The sequence below is a fragment of the Arvicola amphibius genome, chromosome 12, assembly GCF_903992535.2.
Source record: "Arvicola amphibius chromosome 12, mArvAmp1.2, whole genome shotgun sequence".
In the NCBI taxonomy this organism is placed as follows: domain Eukaryota; kingdom Metazoa; phylum Chordata; class Mammalia; order Rodentia; family Cricetidae; genus Arvicola; species Arvicola amphibius.
The window spans coordinates 7,149,287-7,169,335 of NC_052058.2; the positions used below are offsets into that span (position 1 = coordinate 7,149,287).

Sequence of the window (20,049 nt, forward strand, 5' to 3'; positions counted from 1 at the left end):
AAGAAGGTGATTATTAACCTTTAGTTCCTAAGATGCTATCTAAGTTTAAAATGAGAAAAATGTACCATGACTCTGGCCTTCACCATGAAGAGGAAACAACCCAGCCCTATAATGCAAAATTTGTCCATTTTCAACTGATTGATTGATTAACCTATTGATCAACTGTGCTCAGGCTAGAACTCACGGCCTCATTTTTAGGAGGCAAGGACTCTACCACGGAGTCATGCCAGCATCCCTGCACTTTGGCTTCTGAGAGAGTGTTTGCATCTTCTGAGTCGGGAGAATCCTGTCAACCCACATCTTCCTCATTAATCATGAGAATGTCACCCACACCAGCAGGGGCTCTGGACAACCCTACTCTCAGAACTTCTTTGTGCTTCCCTGGGTCCTTCAGGTGGACATTCTCACCAATCCCATTTATCTATGGCTAATTTTGGCTTCATTGAAGGAAGAGAATCATATAAAAACAAGCATTTTCAAAGCCACAAAGCATAAAGTTTTATTCATACCACTTTACCCTACAGCACTGAATGTGTATGGAGGCTGTTGCTACTAAGGTCTAATTTGTCAAGACTAATCGAGCATGGTAAAATGGGGACAAAGATGCCACTGCATGTTCAAAGCAAATGTTTGTCTCAGGAACAAAGAACGGCAAAAATTCTGGAGATAATGTGCCTAAAAGCCTCTCGGCAGCCTGAGAGTTGAGACAGGAGCATTTCTCCAAGTTCAAAGCAAGGCTAGGTGTGAAATTTTGTGTCTAAGGAACTGAAGTTAATACATCCTTAAAAGACTTGGCTTCTAGTCAAGGGAGGGTGAGAAGGAAAGTCATCACCAGGTCAACAAAGGTACCAGTTCTTTTGTTTGATTTTATCTTGTAATCAAAGAATACCCTCCAGCCTCTTCATCAGTCAAAAGACAATGCTGGCTATAGTGTCAGGTGCTGAGGGAAAGGCCAGTGAACTGTAGGCAAAATATCAGATACACCTCACTTGCTGAGAAGTCCCAACATCAGGGAAAACATTCTACTCTGCAAAACAGCCAGAAATTGAAGTGACTCACAAAGTTCCTGAGTCTTGGAAGACCCAACAAAAACCTCTTAGTGCTCTGGAGTGTTCATATGATATACTGTACCAGCAGAAGTCCTGAGAATCTTTGGGGGGAAAAGGCAGGGGGCGTGGCCTTCTTTCAGTGAGAGAGTGCCTCAGAAGCAGGAGTACATGAGGAGACAGGATACACATCACTAAGGGAAGAAGCAGGCTTCCTGCTAGCCCTAGTCCCAGGACTTGATCTCAGTTTCTAAACAGAGATTCAGTTAAAAAGGTTCACATGAATGAATGAGAGAGCCTTGTGCAGTCTGACTGCATGCTGAGGCAGGGGCTGGAGGGACAGCTCAGAGGCTGTGAACATTTGCTGCTCTTAGGGAGGAGCTGTGTGTGATTCCCAGAACCCATATGCATATGTAAAGATAATTTATTATAAATGACAACTTTATTTTTCTAGGTTCTAGAACATAGACCCTGTTTCAAAGGCACTAATAGAGAGTGTTCACTTACCTATATTAGAGTTGATTTAAAATACAAAGTCTGAAGTATGACTACATAGTTTATTTATTTATTTTTTTTAGTTATAGCTCTTGCAATTGTGTTGTTGCAATGACAGCACAGTATCTTTGCTTTGGAGACAGTGTATGGCCTGGTAATCACTTCATAGATGAGAAACTCCTGACCCTCCAGTGCCCACCTTCACAGAGCTGGCATTCCATGCACGTACCACCAACCCGGCCTTTTATCTGGTGCTAGGACCCAGGGCGTCATGAGTGCGAACTGAGTCAGATCACCAGCCCTTTGTATAATTGTTCATTTTAGTGCTGGGGATGGGAGGTGGGGCTTTGGGTAAGCAGAGAACTGTTTACCACAAAAAATTATACATGCTTACCCTCTATCTGTCTGAGGGTATTTAAAAATAAAATAAAATAATAATAATGCATGTGATATAATATGTTGTGCTCTTGCTTCTTCCCAAGCACTTTCAGGAGTCACAAAGGTGGAACAGAGGACAAGATACTCTGCACATATATTTCTCAAAAGTTATTTCTGTTTGCTTATTAATTTGATAGTAAATTCAGCGAGGCATTTAAACATGGTACTAAAAGTTTTGTTGCAGCTGGGAGTGTAGCTTATCCTACTACATTGACCCCAAGGGCCAAAACCCCTGGGTTCAGTCCTCGACACCACAGAATGGAACAAACCAGAGCATGCTTCACTGATGATTGTTACAACTTCCCTCGCACAGTGGAGTTCTTATCTACTAACTCCCAAGTGGAGCAGACACTCTAAACGCCAGACATCAAATGACACATGCGTTCAAGTGGCTTTCAAAAATACAGTATGTGCACCGTGTTCTCAAAATACACATAAATAACACTAGACGCTCTTGCGGTGGGAATGGGACGTTTCTCTCCTAAAAGCAAAGAGGCTAAAAATGTAGTGAGGATCATTGAGTTTATGCATTCCACTCCTAGATCAAAGACAAACCATGTATGGGACATAGAGCTATTGTCATCCGGACACTCCGGGGATGAGGCAGGAGAACTGAGAGTTCGAGGCCAACCTCGGCTACACAGTGGGGAGATTGCATAGACAATTTAATCTATGAGAATAATCACTTTGGTATTACATAATCCAAAAAGCCAACATTTTAAATCAACCATTAATTACTTTATCTTAATTTTCAAGATTCTGCTTCATGCTTCACTAGTTAATACACATACATATGTTTACATGTAACTATACTCAAATATGTGACGATATACCACCACATATGTGTACATCTAGTCAGATATGTGTATATATGCACATACATTTGAGTATATACACATGCATATTCAAACATACACACATGTACATATATTCACAGTAATGTACATACACATATGCATGTACATACATGCATGTACCTATGCACGCACACCTATATGTATGGACACATGCATATGAACATAAATGCACACGTGTACATGTGCATGTATTTGTGTACCTAAGAACACACATATATATGAACACACATATACATAAACACATATGGACACAGACGCTTGTATCATAATGTTCACAGGTGAATAGTACACACAGGGCTAAAATCGTAAGAAAATGAACACATAAACAGTAAAGATACTAGAAAATTCTGATTCTTGAGAAAGAAAAGACGTTCACAAAGCTGGGGCGACAATTAAAAAAATTATCAATGTTGTGAACTTACTTAAAATTTGAACATCTGCTTAAATAAAGGACACATACACCAGCTGCCTAGGAGCCCTGTAGTGTGAGTCTGAATGCTCAATATGCCTACAGAGTTGCCAGCAGAATGTTTGAGTCTAGACAGAACTTAGCCTAACTACGGCCAGGAAGTCCAATGGAACCCTGCCCTTATATTCTTAAGACCCAAGCTTAGAGTACTTTTCAATTTTTAAACAGCTCTATAAATGAAACAAAGCAGCAGCGCAGAAGAGAGAAGGTGTGCTGTCCTCACACTCTCAGGTAGCTAACATCCTAAGAAATTTAGGTTCTACTGTCTGGTCCATTCGTGTGTAGTCTGCTGACCAGTGACCTTCAACCATCCAAGCAACAGGACAGCTTCCCTGACTGTCTGGGCAATCCTTGGAAAATGAAGTCCTACCTACTGCCTCTGTCAAAAGACAGAAGTGAACGACACTGTCTTCAGGACGTTCATTCATGCAAAACCTCTTCACCCACAGAGAAAGTCAGCAATACTCTTACTATGAAAATAAACACTGGACCAGCAAGGGATAATGTAGGCATGAGATCACATCTGTAATTTAGAATTTGCAACATTAATGCATTTCAAAACAGATTAGCCAGAATTAGCATCAAATGCAAGAAAAAGTGGAAAGTCAATTAAACTTACCACAAAACTAGTTCAAGTACTAAGTCAAAGCGACTGAATTACAGACAGCAATTCTTTTGAAAATATTATTTCTATCTTCAATTCTGCCTCCAAGCTGATAATCACAGAGATTCATCAATTTAACTCAGACATCCTTGTATTATTTTGGATTTTAATTAGAGAACGTAGTTAAGCTTTTAAGTTGACATTTACTATAAAGTTCTATAATTATTTTTTCCATGAACTATTTAAGTAGATATTTCAACACATCCCTTTAGAGGCTCATAGGATGCATTCTCTCAGTATGTGAGTTCTTTTTTTTTTTTTCTTGACTGCTGTAAATGATCTGGACGAAGACTGATTGCACATGGTGGTTAAAAAATGATACATTTTTCAAAGACCCTCTAGGACCACAAGACCTGCTTGCACAAAGAGTTCCACAAAATAATTCACAGTGCAGAAGAAGTTGGTAGCACCAGGCACAGTGCCTAGGTGCCATTCCTCTCAACAAAAGCCCTCAGGCCAGCATTTAACCTTCATGTTTAGGGTATAAGATGGGATTCTATCAATGCACTTTGTACCTGAGGCCATGGACATTGGAGAACGACCCTCTTTTTTGTTTATTTTATTTCTTTTAACGACCCTCATATAAGGAGGCTGTGAAGGTAACAAGGAGACAGCATGGAACGCTCTATAGCCCAGATCCTGAGTGCCTGGGATTCTCAATTGCCTGGCTAGATGCTGTAAGCCCAGCTCAAGTCTGAGCAAGCTCTCCGTTAAATCCATCTTCTAGAAGTGGAATGGGATCAAAGGTCATGGCTGGAGTGCACTGTTATGCGATCTGTGAGGGGTGCCTGGGGCAGATGTTTGGAGGGGGTTATTGGCTGGAAATATTGAGAAGAGATCAAGATCAGGTGGGATGGGGTGGGAAGGGAAAGCAGCTGAGCTGTAGGCTACTGCTAGGTGCATCTCCCACTGCTTCTTTGGGACACACACCCTCCAAGAGTTCCAAAACGAAAAGTTCAGAATGGACTTTCAGTCACTGAAAGTGTGTTTGGTCCAATAAGAAAATAGGACATTTTTATTCCGCAGTAAACCCTGACATGTGACTTTACCATAGTTACACACATGGTATGTCATTTCTTTGGTTCTTAATGATATGATCAGAACATTTGGACAGGTACTGGACCAGGCAGAGATGAAGTATTTTGGGACAGTAAATATGTCTGAGGGACCGTGTTATATATACTTGGCTTCATTGTTGTGTTTACCTTTTGAAGTTATTTAAAAATCTGTGAGTTCAAAGTACTGTCTCAGGCCCGAGTGTTCAAATTAAAATCTGTCCCAACAGCGAGCGCTCTCTGTCTTTGCAGCTTTAGGCCCCATATCGATGCCTATTTGTGTATGTACTTCTGTTTCCTACCACAAAGTGATTTATTTTTGAGGTATGGAAGATAAAAGGCAGGACCTTATGCATGCCAGGCAACTGCACTGTTACTACCTCCATTCTGAGCACTTTTCTTCCTGACAGAGTGCCACTATGCAACCCAAGCTAGCCTTGAACACACATGATCTCATCTCCACTTCACCAGGGACTGGGACTGCAAGCATGGACCACATGCTCAGTGGGGAACGCAATGCTTAATGCAAGTCTCAAGATTTTGGTTTCTTTGTTTATCTTTTTCCTATTTGTGTGTGTGTGTGTGTGTGTGTGTGTGTGTGTGTGTGTAGAAAATGAACCTATATTGTTAGGTAAACTTTCTACCACTTGACCACCAAACATCATCTGTTCCAAATCTTATGTTCTTAAACATATAATTTTCTGTTTTGAAATGGGGGGGATTGTGTATAAAACCAATTTTCTTCATCCTAATGCTGGAATAAAAGCTATAACAACCTAGCGTTTTCTGTTAAATGTATTGATATGTTTTGTGTATGTTTTCCTTTTCGGGAAAAAAATCCAAAGAAAATTGATAGGGACAAGGGGAAGAAAAAACACAAACTTTCCCCATTTATACATGAATTACAACCAGAAGTAGGATTAGAAAAAGACAAACAAAAACAAAAGTAATGAAATCATTGCTTCCAAATCAATAAAATGGAAACATGGCGGCCGCCGAAATCCTATCAGTTGTTAGGATTACATTTGACAGAAATGTCAAAGTCCTTGCAAGTAGCTTAACAACTGGGGGTGTGGCCAAGTAGAGACCCAGGTTTAGCATATACAAGGCCCTGGTTCCCTCCCTAGCTCCCCACAAAACCAAGCAAAAAGCCTTCAAAAAACAAAGCCTGGACTTTTGCCCACTTCTGACCTTATCCAGTAGTTCCTTGGAAATAATTAATAAGTAGAATATGCCTTTCTAATTGGCATTCACTGAAATCCATAATTATTTGCCTTTTCAAGAGTAAAATGCCATAGTCGGCTTTGAAAGAACAATTCTCAATATTTTTGTCAAAGCTTGCCTCGATCTACATTTAGTTCCAACTTTAAGAATTATTTGCTCTACCTTTTTGCTCCTTTTGTCTTTTTCTTTAAGATGGGTTTTTACCATAAAGGCCAGGCTCCTTCAAACTTACAGCTTCCTGCCTCAGCCTTCCCAATTGCTGGGAGTCTAAGTATGGAGTGCCATGTCCAGTTTGTTTATTTTTGTCCAACTTTTTAAAAAATATATGCTTACTTTAAATTTTTAAATTCATTTTATTTTCAATTCTAGAGTTGGGTTACATTTTATTCCATAAAATAGGCTGTTTTCTTGTCCGTTCTTTCAAACTCCTATTTATTGCACATCAGTAAACAAATAAATCCACCAAATAAGTCATTGTAGTAAGAAGAAACATCCTTAAGAGTCACTACCGCCCACAGATTAGCCTTTGGCTGCACATGTTCCTTAGGAAGGCACAGAGACCAGAACCAGGCCCGGGTGAGGCCGAAGTCACACTTACATAATGCCCTGGCCATCGGGGCCGTGAGACAGAAGTAGGCAGGCCTAGTTCTCAAGGGGAGTTATGTAAGCTCGGCTCATTCCCTGAAGAGTTCCCAGGGAGCGGAGGGGAAAACTACTACCTGTCAAGGAGAATTTGCTTCGATGCTGCCCTGAGTCCCAAGAGCCACCCTCTACCCTTCCTCATAGGAACACAGACATGCGCGGCTGCCATACGGATGGGCTACTTTCGACATCTTTGGAGTTCAGGCACCACTGTTTGGCCACAAAGAGGTGGGTCCATTCCAATCTTCCTTACAATTACCGCCCTAATTATTACATTATACTTTCACAATTTAATCCCTTTATTTGCCTCACTGACTTTTTGGGGGCTAAGTGAACAGCACAGTGTGAGCCCTGAGGATGCGGCTAGCAGGGTACCCTTACGGAGTGTGCCCCAGCTGCCAGCTCCAAGCACAGCCAGGTGGGCAAGACCGGAGTGCTAATCGGGACAGTGACATCTCTGTCTCATGCTCAAAATCCTTGAAACTCACTCTCTCCAGTGTGGAGGAAAATCCAGCACTCTGCACCTATGCCAAGAATCATCCTGCGCCTGGCTCTGCTGAGCTTTGAGTATCGGCCGGCATCCTAAAAGATAATCACACGCAGAACACGGATGGCTCTATGCCAGGGGTTGCTCAGTCAATAACTAGTTTGTTCGCATCAAAGTAATAATCTGTGTTTCTTTAAATGAAAACATCAAAAACAAAAGAAAACAACCAACATTATTACTTTTCCTCTGACGTATTCTGTCTCAACAAAATAAGCCAAATAGTAGACATAAATCCTCTTTGCTACTCTAAGACGCTGATGTCCCCCCACCAAAAGGAAGAGACTTGTAGAGGAAGAATTCATCTCAACCCACAAGCTTGAGGGGTAGAATTGGCAAAGGATGTTGAGAAGATGAAAGAAACTTCAGCCAGCACACTGCCCGGATCATGCCAGCTATGATAAATCTGTCGGTAAATGGTACTGGTTTTTACGGGGAGCGTCCACTGCTTTTATCAGCCTAAACTGCATTTGTTCCTTCATCCCCAAACATTTATCTTCATGCCAGACCAAAGGCTATATAAATTTTACAAAAATTACTAACAAATTGAATTTCATACACTCTGAAACCCAAGGATTATAGTAATATTAGCCAATGGCTGATAAAACAAATCAGAGATTGGAGGCATTTTTATCCTTAAATTTTGCCATTATCAGTGAATAGGATGAAGATATACTTTGTCCAAATGCCACAATGAATACCCTTACATATTGTGTTGCTGTTGTTCCCGGTGGTGGTTAAAGGAACTGGACCCAGGGACTTGTCCATGCTAAGTCCATGCTAGGTCACTGAGCCACATCTTCAGCCTCTACATGTGACTTTGTATTGCTTCTGTTCTTAAGCATTGTACCAAGTATGGGTGTTTAAAAAAAGATTCAAGGGTTGGAGGATTTTAAAAAGAAAAAAATTAAAGCATGATCTTCTGGTCAAGGAATGGAAAGCTGCATCTGTCAGAGGTTAATGATTGCATGAATACCGGACATGAACTTGGATGTGTATTTCACCTCAAACCACAAGAGCCTATGGAGATGTCCGCTCTATTATGTAAGAGCTATGATGTCTTGAACAGTGTATGTTTATTTTTTTAAAAAGTTCCAGTGCTAGGATTGAACCTAGCACTTCGGGCAGGGTAACCAATGAGTCTAGAAATGAGCTTACACTCAGCGCCATATTTGTGAGCTGTCAGTAAACCCTGAGTTCTCAGCCACAGATGAGGACGCTGCAAGAAAGAAGACAAGGGGAAGGGGAAGGGGAATTGTCCACAGGGAGAGAGCCTTACACAGCCTGCACAAGGCTTGACTTCCATCCCAAGTGCTCAATGTCCAGCATAATAAAGAGTAAGGGTAGGGAACTACCCCACATGCATGGAGGAGGTTCTAGAATCACCTATGAAAATATGTAAAAAGTATTAGTGCTTAAACAAGAAACACCTCCTTTATACCTTAAAAACCCGCGCATCGCGGCACTTCACGTTCTGAATAACCTGATTTTACATATGTTCTAGAAAGGCCATGCAGATGAAAAGAAAGATGTCCTTGAGAAATCACTATCAGTGGGATTCAGGGTCTCAGGCTCCGACCTCAGCACCTAGAGGACTGTGGAGTTTAGATTGCCAGGCTCACACCAGAGACTCTTGTTGAGTCAGCCTAGGAGGAGGCCTATGGTTTGCACTTTTAACACATTTGTTGGTGATGCTGACAGGTCCGGCCCAGCTATGCCACTCTGAGGACCACTGGTACATTAACACACAAGAGTGCACCAACTCATCACCTTGACTTCATGTGAGGGATCACCTAGGAAGCTGACAAAAAAATCCCCCTTGGCCCTGGCCATACCAAAGGCAAATTAATACAGAACTTAGGGGTTAAGGCCCTGGAAGAAATGTTTAAGAACATTGTTTGTAGGAAATTCCCAATAATCATTAAAGTTTGGGAAATACAGATGCATGAAAAGTTAGACTTTGTGTATATGACTGGCTATTGGACATACATATATTAGGTCCTGGGTGTGGGTGTGGCTCAGTGGTAGAATGCATGCAGAAGGCCTGGAGCACAATCCCAACATAAACATATTATGTCTGTCTGTCTGCCTATATCTATGTGTCTGTCTATCTGTCTATCTATCTATCTATCTATCTATCTATCTATCTATCTATCTATCTACCTATCTATCATCTATCTATCATCTATCTATCATCTATCTATCTATCTCACTATCTATCTATCTATGCTTACTTATCTACTCCCATGTTCTTGTATGTGTGTGTGTGCATGCATATGCAAGCACATATGTACATACCATGAGCAGAAAAATTTGGGTGCTTTAGACTCTTGATATATGATTATTCTTTCTTCCCCTCATGTACTTCTAAAGACTATCTCAAGAGATCAAAAAAGTGAAAACTATTTTCTGCGAGAATATATGAGAATATATGTGTGTGTTTGTGTGTGTGTACATATGCTGAGTTTTATGTTTGTGTATAACTAGTTTAAAGTAGAGGCTACAAATTTCAATCATTCTACATTTTGCATAGAAAATAATCATGTCATTTCTAAATCTAGAGGTTTGTAAAGGTTAGGTTATACACTGGCATTTGTTTGGAGATGTGTTTTCTATTCAAATTAATTCATAAACACAGTAAGCATATACCCAGCTACAAGAAAAAGACATTGAGCTCAAGATAAATACGTCTGGAGCAGCAGTTCTCAAACTGTGACCCTTGGCCTGGCAGGATTAGCACCAATTCTGGTGCGAGAACATAGTAACCCACACGTTGGTGAGACTGCCAAGGATGCTAATATACACGCGTGGAACAGAAATGTAGATCTAAATACTCAACACGTTCTCAAATCTACAAGCAAAGCAGTGTGGGGAAGAGCACTGGGAACCTAGTGCGCCCTGCTGGGCTGTTTTGCAGACCGACCGTGTTCTCTGAAATGTCTTTATTATCATTGCCCACAGAGAGCTCCACAGCAAGACAGGAAGGTGTGATGGACACCTGGAGAGGGGCGATTCCACAGACCCTCCATGTATTTGTGTTTTCTACTCAAAATTGTCTCATCAGTGTGCATGGCATGGAATGGAAGGGTAAGTACCAGAGAAAAGAAACAGAGCTGGATGGGGTAGGCACTCACCTTGAATTGTCCTCTTGAAGAAGGCCTTGCAGGCTTCACATGATGCAACACCATAGTGGTAGCCAGAGGCAATGTCGCCGCACACTAAGCACAGTCTCTTGGGCATGGAGTTGAGCATATATTCACACTTGGTCTGGGGATCCTCAACGATGGTGCTGGAGCAGTCATCATACAGTTTCCGAACAGGCCCGCTACCTCCCAGGATAGGAGCAGAGGGGTAGAGAGGTGGCGAGTCCAGTCCGTTCTGATGGCCATTCATGGTTGAACTGTAACTCCCACTGGCGTCGGAAGAACCACCAGGGCTGTGGTGGTTGACGCTGTCCGTCAGGGAGGCTGGGCTGGAGGGTTCCGTCTTGATGAAGGACGAACAGCTGGAATCAATGTGCCGATCTTTGTTTGACATTCTGCAGAGAAGCCTGAGAATAAGGGGGAGACACAGAGAAAGAGGGAGAAAGAGAGAGAATGTTAAAGAGTCCCAGAGATGGAGACACAAAGACATGGCAGAGAGGGGCAGATAAGGAAAGCTGGAGGGGAGGGGAGAGCAGCAGTATTGGTATGTAAAAGCCATTGCTCTTTAAGAGTGCTTCCTGAGGGCTGGGACTACCCATCACTCAGTCTCCAGTCAATACCTCTTGTTCTACAAGAAGGTAATCAGCATAAGGGCATGACAGGGTTACATCAAAGCTCCCAGACAGGCCATAAACAAAGCTCTACAGGGTCCAGTTGCTTTTATTTTATCTTTCTCTTGAAGAACCACTGTCAATGCTACCGTGGCTCTCCAGATTCTAAATTTATCAAGAGAGCTGTGACGATTTGCAAAGTCCCCGCCATTCCTCAAATTGCATTTATCTCCACTCTGTGTTCGACTCCACATCCTGATGCCACATCCATTTTATCACAAACAGAAGCCAACTTTTCGTTTGCAGCCAGCGCAGATATTCTCAGGCTCCGGAAGGACGGATTGAGAGCAAGCACAGCATCTCAACAGCTTCACGGAGCTTAGTGAAAGGCTGATGACATTGATTAGTAAATAATCTGTGCGAGAGTGAGCATGACTGTGTGTGTGCGTGCGTGCATGTGTGCATCCGTGTGTGTGCGTGCGTGCATGCATGTGTGCATCCGTGTGTGTGTGCGCATGCGTGCGTGCATGTGTGCATCCGTGTGTGTGCATGTGTGCATCTGTGTGTGTGTGTATGGTGTGTGTGTACATGCCTCAGAGCAGGGAAAGGGACAGAGAACGGCTGAAACTCTGCTTGAATTCTACAGTACCTATGAGTCAGGAAATCTGAGAGATCTTGCGCCGTAGCATAGGAAAGTATCTCATCATTTTAGAAAAATGAGATTTATGATGGTCCTCTCCTTGACTCCCCCTTAACATCACACCTTATGAAAGGCTCTGGGATGAAGTGCCTAACCTGACAAACTATTTCTCTAACCTAGAAGAAAGACATCACCCCCTCACTTCGTTGGCCCCATAAATGGGAAGATTTCTATAAAGGTAATTAGATGCAAAGACGTAATTGGTCCTCTTGGCTTTCTGCCTTGCCACAGCGTAAAAACCCTCTTATGCGAGGCTCTGAGAACCCCAGTAGCCACTAAGAAGAGGTGACAGTTGAGAAAGGGACTTAGATAATTGCTTCCCAGTGGAAAGTTGATTTATGGGGATCCCACTGTGATGGTCATTCTCTAGAATTTGGGGGAGTAGTCACAGAATAGCAGAATGGATGCAATTATCACTTTCACTATAAATCTAATGATATTTTATCACCGAACAAATTTCATGCTCTCCTTCATGTCTCCCTTCCCCCATTGTTTCAATTCCTTTTAAGTAAAGGGAGGATACTATGGAATTTCCCATCAGAAATGTCCACCTAACTCTTCTAAGTGGGCAGTCGCAAGAACAAAGCACAAGGGCAGGAATTTGCTTCTTCCTCAAATGTATTTCACTGGGGGAACATCTCTGCTCCCTGAAGCCAGGCCATATTACCGTGTGCTGGGAGAAGGGGAAAGCCACCCAAAGCCCCCCTTGCTTTCCCTTCCCTAAGAACGAGGGAAAGAAAAACTATTCTGCTTGCCAGTCCTGGCGACAGAATCCTCTCCCTCCTGCATCTGCTTGTCCCCGTCACTGCTAATGGGCACTGTAATTAATAGCTCTTTCTCCTTGTCCCCCTGCCTGCACTCTGGGCCAAGCATTCTCCTCAAGTTGGTGTTTGAGGGAAAGCAGGTCGGCGGCTTGACTTACAGCAGCCCTGACTTCCTTTTCATTTAAAACTCTTACATGGCCACTCCCCTTCTTCCCTTATAATCATCAGACTGCGCGCACACACATTATGGTCTTAGGCCACTGGTTGGAAGTTATTACCAAACCCTAGATGGTCTCCCTCCTCTTCCCTTCTCTCACAGCTATGATGATTAACTCGCTCACTGCCCCACCCGGGCACTTTCTTTTTTCCCCCATCCTCCTCCCCACTCCTCTATTGGTGCACTGCTTTGAGCTGCCTGATTGCAAACCATCCCACTTCTTCTCCAGGTCTCCTCCAGCGTTCTCTTTAAACTTCAGGATTGTTTTTCACCTTTGTCCTGTAAAGGTTTTTTTTTTTTGTCTCTCGTCAACTTCTAAAATTGATGGTCTACTAGTTCAAGGAGCAGGGCCAGGAATTAACATGCCATTTATGGGACAGCTATTTGCTAAGTTACCAAATGTGTGCATGTCAAAGACGCGTTGTTCGAATCTATCTGTGAAAAATGAGGAAACTTTAGCCAGCTGTCTCTCTCAAAATCTCACTCCATACTTTACAGTAACCTGGAAGCTAGCAGGGAGTTCAGGGGGCATTGCTGCCAAGGAAGCCCCTGGAACGGGGACAGGATCTTCTAAATGAAATCTGGTCACTCCAGTCACGAGTGAAAGCAAACAAACTGGATTTGCGCTGTAGGTAGTATGTGGTTCTTTTCCAACATAAAATGTGCCCTTAATTAATAACTTTTGCCTAGCGGAAATAAGAATAAGGTGGTCATTAGTCAAAGGCTTCTAGCTGTGCCAGATATTGAGTTGAACATAAACACTACCTCATTTAATGTCTGCCACATTCATCTTGGTGTGTGTGTGTGTGTCTGTGTGTGTCTGTGTGTGTCTGTGTGTGTCTGTGTGTGTGTATACATGCATGCCTAGAAGGGGCTTCTCTTTAAGAAATTAAGCATCAGATATTCTGAAGTATAATGAAGGTGCCATAGCCAGGAATTGGAAGAAATAAGGTTTGAACTTGCATCTCATTTCAAACTTTGGAGCAGAAATGTCTAGGAGCCAACAGAATTTTCAATAATGCTTATTTATATTCGACAACATGATGGAGAAGCTGGAGAGATATGTTGGTGGCTAAGGGGATGGGGTACTATTTCAGAAAGAAATTAATTTGGTTCCCATAACCCATAGCATGTGACTCCCAACTACCTGTGCCTCTGGCTACAATGGATCCTACAGACCTTCTGACTTCTACAAACACTACATATAACCTGTCCCACCATATACATGTAATTAATTATTTTTAGTTTAAAAAATCTTTAAAATATACTTAGCTGGGCCCAAGGGCACATACCTATAACCCTATCTGCTGGCAAGATTGAAACAAATTTAATACTTGTCTGGACTACTGTGAGTTCAAGACTAGCATATGCAACTTAGATGCTGTCTCAAAACACAAAATCCAAAGCCTGGGGAGACAGTGCTACCTGAATTCAATCCCAGAATCCACATTTAAAAACAAAAGTGATTGGCATTGGTGGCATGCATTTATAATCCCACCTCAGAGATGGCAGAGACAGGTGGGTTCTGGGGCCTCCATAGCCAGCATCCTAGCCTACTTGTCACAGTATAGCTTAGTAAGAGACGCTGTGTCAAATGTTTTAAAATTAAAAAATAAAAGAATAGGAGGACAAGAAAGAGATGGAGGAGAAAAAAAGCATCAAAAGTAAAAACCAGTGAACAGCACCTGAGCATGAACAATCCAGGTTATCTTCTGGCCTCAACACACAGGCCCACACATGCAGGCACCTGTATACATACATGTGTGCACACATGCTGTCTCTGTCTCTCTCTGTCTCTGTCTCTCTCTCTGTCCCTCTATCTCTCTGTCTCTCTCTCTGTCTCTCTCTGTCTCTCTCTCTCTCTCTCTGTGTGTGTGTGTGTGTCTCTCTCTCTCTCACACACACACATACATACACACTTGGTCTCTCACATACAGATAACAAAATACACACAGAAAGTGTTGAGGATGTAACTCAGGAGTAGTTTACTTGCATGAGGCAATAAGTTCAGCCCTAGTAAAGTTAAATAAATAAACAAAAATAGCTGAGCCAGCCAGGGTGGAGAAGGTACACACAGAGAACAGAGGGTACACACAGAGACCATCAGGGGACAGAGGATACACACAGAGACACAGAGACCATCAGGGGCCAGAGGGTACACACAGAGACCATCAGGGGACAGAGGGTACACAGAGACCATCAGGGGACAGAGGGTACACAGAGACCATCAGGGGACAGAGGGTACACACAGAGACCATCAGGGGACAGAGGGTACACACAGAGATCATCAGGGGACAGAGGGTACACAGAGATCATCAGGGGACATAGGGTACACACAGACCATTAGGGGACAGAGGGTACACACAGAGACCAGGGGACAGAGGGTACACAGAGACTTTCTGCTTTGGCCTCTCAGCTAATTCCTCTGCTGTTCAGCAGTAAATGGAAAGGGAACAGAAGGCCCCACCCTGGCTGCTGATCCGTCCTGTTGAGTGATGCCCAAACAGAATCCCCCAAAGATCACAGTTGTTTCCTCATTACAGCTGAGCTCATTACAGTGAACACTTCCTAGACGCCATGACAGTATAACCTAAACCACAGCCAGACTTAATTCTCCAGCTCTCGGTCTTGGAAATTCTACAGCTCTATTATTCAAGCCTGAAATATTCACAACTATCTATAAATTCAATTGTCAGCTGGTAGGTTTTATTCTAGACTTCACTTCAATCTAAAATTAGAGGCACTAAAATTCGCATTTACTCTAAGAGGAATGTACTGAATAAGACTTTATTTCAAAAGAACACCTTTTTGTCAGAAAGAGCCGTTTTCAAGATGATGGCTTTATCTGTAGCCAGAGTGAATAAGCCCAACTCCACATTATGCTGTTAATGCAGAAATTTCAGGTCACATTGGATTAATAAAAAAAAACCCTCTAAATTTAGTTAAGAATTATGAATAGAAATAACATGTGTCAAAATGTGTACGAAATATTTATTTTAAAGCTTCAATACAGTTTACATTTATTTTATTATTTCAGGTGAAAAGATGGGAACAAGGAAGCAGGAGAAACAGCTTTCAGAAACCCTGTGAATGAGGTAGAGGGGAGGGTCCTAGGGATATCACTCAGGAGGAGAGGGCTGGTCTAGTCAGCATGCAGCACGCAGCAGGTCTTGGGCTTGATTCTCAGAACTGGTTTTTTTTTTTGTAATGACAATGACATTTTTATGTAAGGAACAAAATTTGAGGAATTTAACAGCCTTCCTGAAATGTAAGGACTTTAAAAAAACACTTGCAATACTGCTTAAGACTTGCTCTCAAGCAATTCTGATCATGAGCCTCGACATAAGAATACTTCCCAGTCTTGCCTAGGGGTCTTCAAGTTATCCTTATATATTTTATATCACTTATAATTATATAAAGTATATTATAGTTGTAATTATTTGCATATTAATTAGACTGCATAAATGATTATATGAATTATTTTGGTGTTAGATGTTAAAAATGAGGAAAACCAAACTTCCTAGCAAATGCGCTGTTTAATTAACTAAGGTGTACATTTGTGCACAGAGAGAGAGGGAAAAAGCGGGGGAAAAAGAAAAGGATCAATTAAAGTTGCTGCTGTAGGGGAAACAAGAGGACAATGTGTGCGTTAATATTCAATTTATATTGTAATTACCGAGCTAATTGTTTCCAGCAATTCTCCCCAGATCCAGGTTATGCGTAAGCGTGAACGAAGGGCCACCAAGTTTGAGTTTCCATACTTTTATATCCACATGCGGGGTGGGGTCTACATTTCAAAGAAAGGATCCAAACTTGGGAAACGTATGTGTTTATTAAATGTTGATAGACAAATATTTTCAGTAATATTACTTATTTTTAGCCAATTTCTCAAAATATGATTTTTTTTCTAAATCTGCATACATGCATTATATGTTCCAAGAACATGCTTAGTGCAGGCAGATGTCAGAAGCATGTGTCAGATCCCCTGGGACTGGAGTTACAGAGACATGGACGCCACCATGCAGGTGCTGAGAACTGAACCCAGGGCCTCTGCAAGAGTGCACTCAACTGCTGCGCCATCTCTTCATGCCCAACCATGAGCTGACTATATCTGTACATGTATGTGTTGTGCATGACATGGCCCGTGTGTGAGGTCTCAGGACAGCTTGGTAGTTCTACGGCTCAGGATCTCGAGAGAAAGTTTGGGTCGTTAAGTTCTACTGCAAATGCCTTCACCCCTGACCCATCTCCCTTGCCCCAAGTATGAGCACCTCTATTGTCTTATTTTCGCTTGTTTGTTTGTTTGTATGTTTGTTTTGAAACAGCATCTTGTGATTTAGTCCAGGCCAGGCTAGGACTGTAATCTGTTCAGGGTCTCAGCATTCCTAAGACTGGGATGACAGGAAAACAGCTAATATGTTACCAAGTGAATTCTGCGCAAAACTTGAGCGTATTTCCTACTCCTATAAATGAAAAAACCAAAGATGAAACAAATAAAAAGGGGCTCATAATACTACAGTCCCTGCAGTTGACAGCTGAGGCCAGAAAAACAGAGTGGGAAATCTTTCTGGACTATGCATTCAAGATGTTGTCTCAACAGAAATACGAAGCTCATATTTCATATAGGAAACTGTGTGTAGCGGTCTCCCTATCCCATTTTGATGATCACACTCAGACAAGGTCTGAAACTTTTCTTATATGTACACCAGTGGCAAACACTTTCAGAAGCTAAATAAAGGATAGTTGATGGTGTCACCACTTCGCTTCTTCTGCCATATCCTGGAGGTTCTAAATAGGCACCTGTCATCATTAAAATTCAAAATGTTTTAAAAACCATCTCTCCAACGTGTGCTCATGAGAAAACAACAGAAGCCAGAAATGGGGCACATTTACAAATCAATCACAGGATTTCACGAACCTGTTTTGTTTAAAAGTCAAGATCTCGGTAGCCTATAGTTATTTTTCATTATCACTCTTAGAAGAAGCCCTTAGTCTGAGGCCACAAACCCTCCAAGGACAGGCTGCAGAGCTGGTGAGCCCAGCTTGGCTCCCTTGGCAGCCTGAGTTACAGCATCCAGCAAGACTTTACAAAGTGCCCCCCTCCCCAACTAATTGCGCTCTGTAACGCGGCAAGACGCGAATCACTTAGTAAGGAAATGGGCATCAGCTGCTATTGTGGGAGAACAGAGATGCTGCAGACAGGAAAGCAGCCGAATGAAGTGTCATGTCAGAAATCCATGGTGCAACGTGTGATTTGAGAAAACATGACTACTTTAGAGAGACAGGGTGTCATTACGGCTTCACAGTAATACGGTGCTTTGACAGCTGCTGAGTCTAACATACCATCATTGCATTAAGGTACACTGGCTTAGCTGGGGAAGGATGAGAAAGGAGTTTTCTTTTAATAAGAAAGATCTGCAGGTCTGCCTGTTTAACCTCATCGAAGGAGATCGCTGATTGTCAATGAAGAATCATGGATCCTGACCCAGATACTCAGAAAGACAAAAAACACGGCGTTGACATACCCGTGCATATGCAGGCTGAATGTCTCATTGTGTAAAGGGCAGTCAGTTCACTAGACTAGAGTTTTCTGTAACGCCATCAGATCATAATCACCGGGTAAGGCTGCTTCTTAGAGGGAGCTACTTACGCACTGAGTCCAGAAGACTCTAACTTGGCCCATCCCAAGAAAGTGACCTGGCTATGTAGCCTGGGAATAAGGACACAGCACCCCAGAAAAAATACTGGGGCCCTATCTGAGTGGGAAGCTCTCTTATTTCTGCAGGGGCTCCCCAACATTCCAAAATGGGGAGAAGAAAAGTTCCAAGCACATGAGTGGGGCTTTCAGCTCCTGTCTAGATGGTGCTTCCTCTGCGAACAGCAGCTTCAAATGAAACAATGCGACCCTTACATTCAATAGCTGTCCCCACTCTCCCCCTGACTCTGAGTTCATCAGCTCTCCTGGTTTAAGTCCCAGGGACCCCTGAGGCTCAGGTTGTCTCCCAACACTCAAAGCCCCACCCAGTGGACTGTGGAGCTGTTCTCTCTGCAATACCTAGAACAAAGGAGGATAGGAGAGAATTCCTTTTCTCCTTCTCAGCCCTGAATGGTCAGAAAGGTGGCAAGGGAGATGCAGGGAAGACCCCGCAACCTCTCCAAAGCTGGGCATAGTGTAAGGGTACAGAGACTGAGTGTGCAGAAACACACCTTGCTTTCTACACCTTGGAGCCAAAGACTACTTTGTTGTGACCCAGACTATTTCTTTATTCAGTTGTAAATCTTCAAAATCAATTTTTAATTTTTTTACATCTCTGAATGTTTTGCCTGCAGGTATTATGTCTGCTGCATCCCTGCCCGGGGCTCCCAGAGGCCAGAAAATGGCTGGAGAATCCCGAGACTGGAGAGTAACAGGTGGTTATGGTCAGACACGTGGGTGCTGGAAGTGCTCCTAACTGCTGAGCATATCTCTAGCTCCTTTATTTGATTTTTAAGGACAAGGTTTCATGTAGTCCATGCTGACCTTGAACTTCCGGCGTAATTGAGGCTGGCCTTGAAGCCCTGATCCTACTGCCTCGACTCTCTCAACGTTGAGATTACAGGTCTGCACTGCCAGCACTTCATGCTGAACTCCAACCTGCTTCTGACATAGAAAACCCATTGCTTCCACACCGCCAAAAGAGTTACTCTGCTTCCTGGTTGATGAGCATTATAAACGGGGGCCAGAAAGACGCTCTGATGTCACCCCGTGTCATACGTCTTGCCTGTCGGTGGTTTCCATACTTAAGGAGTCGCTCTGACTCAGTGCTGAGCGGTGTAGTTTATCTTTAGCTTATTTTCTTGGACCCGTTTCAACCTGGGGGTGAGCATCTCTTCTTTATTGTGTCTAGATCCCAGCGATTGAGCAAATCAATAAAACTGTTAAAAGCATAATAATGCCAGGTAACTGTACACACAAAGTTTTGCATAATTAACTGTCTGGGATTTTCTATACTATAATGTGCACTCATGTAGCATGGAGTAAGCTTTAGGTCTATAAAATATACAGTTTATATGTACCACGATTCTGTTTAAAACTCCAACTAATCCTCTCCCTCGGTTTTAAAGGGAGCACTCTCTTCCACTGCCAAGTCCCAATCAATTCTTATGGCATTACTTTATAACTAACATGCTACTTAAGTGG

At 42.6% G+C, this 20,049-nt stretch overlaps 1 protein-coding gene across 3 annotated transcripts in view; it reads right to left on the reverse strand.

Annotated features, from left to right (window-relative positions):
• Esrrg (estrogen related receptor gamma) overlaps positions 1-20,049 on the reverse strand; it is a 213,529-nt gene that overhangs the window by 159,122 nt on the left and 34,358 nt on the right. The window contains exon 2 of one of the 3 annotated variants that reach the window (XM_038349528.1): positions 10,569-10,984. In XM_038349528.1, the coding sequence (XP_038205456.1) occupies positions 10,569-10,984 (416 nt within the window). Of the gene's footprint in view, positions 1-10,568; positions 10,985-20,049 lie in introns of those variants that run through there. The other 2 variants (XM_038349530.1, XM_038349529.1) reach the window with 2 other exon arrangements.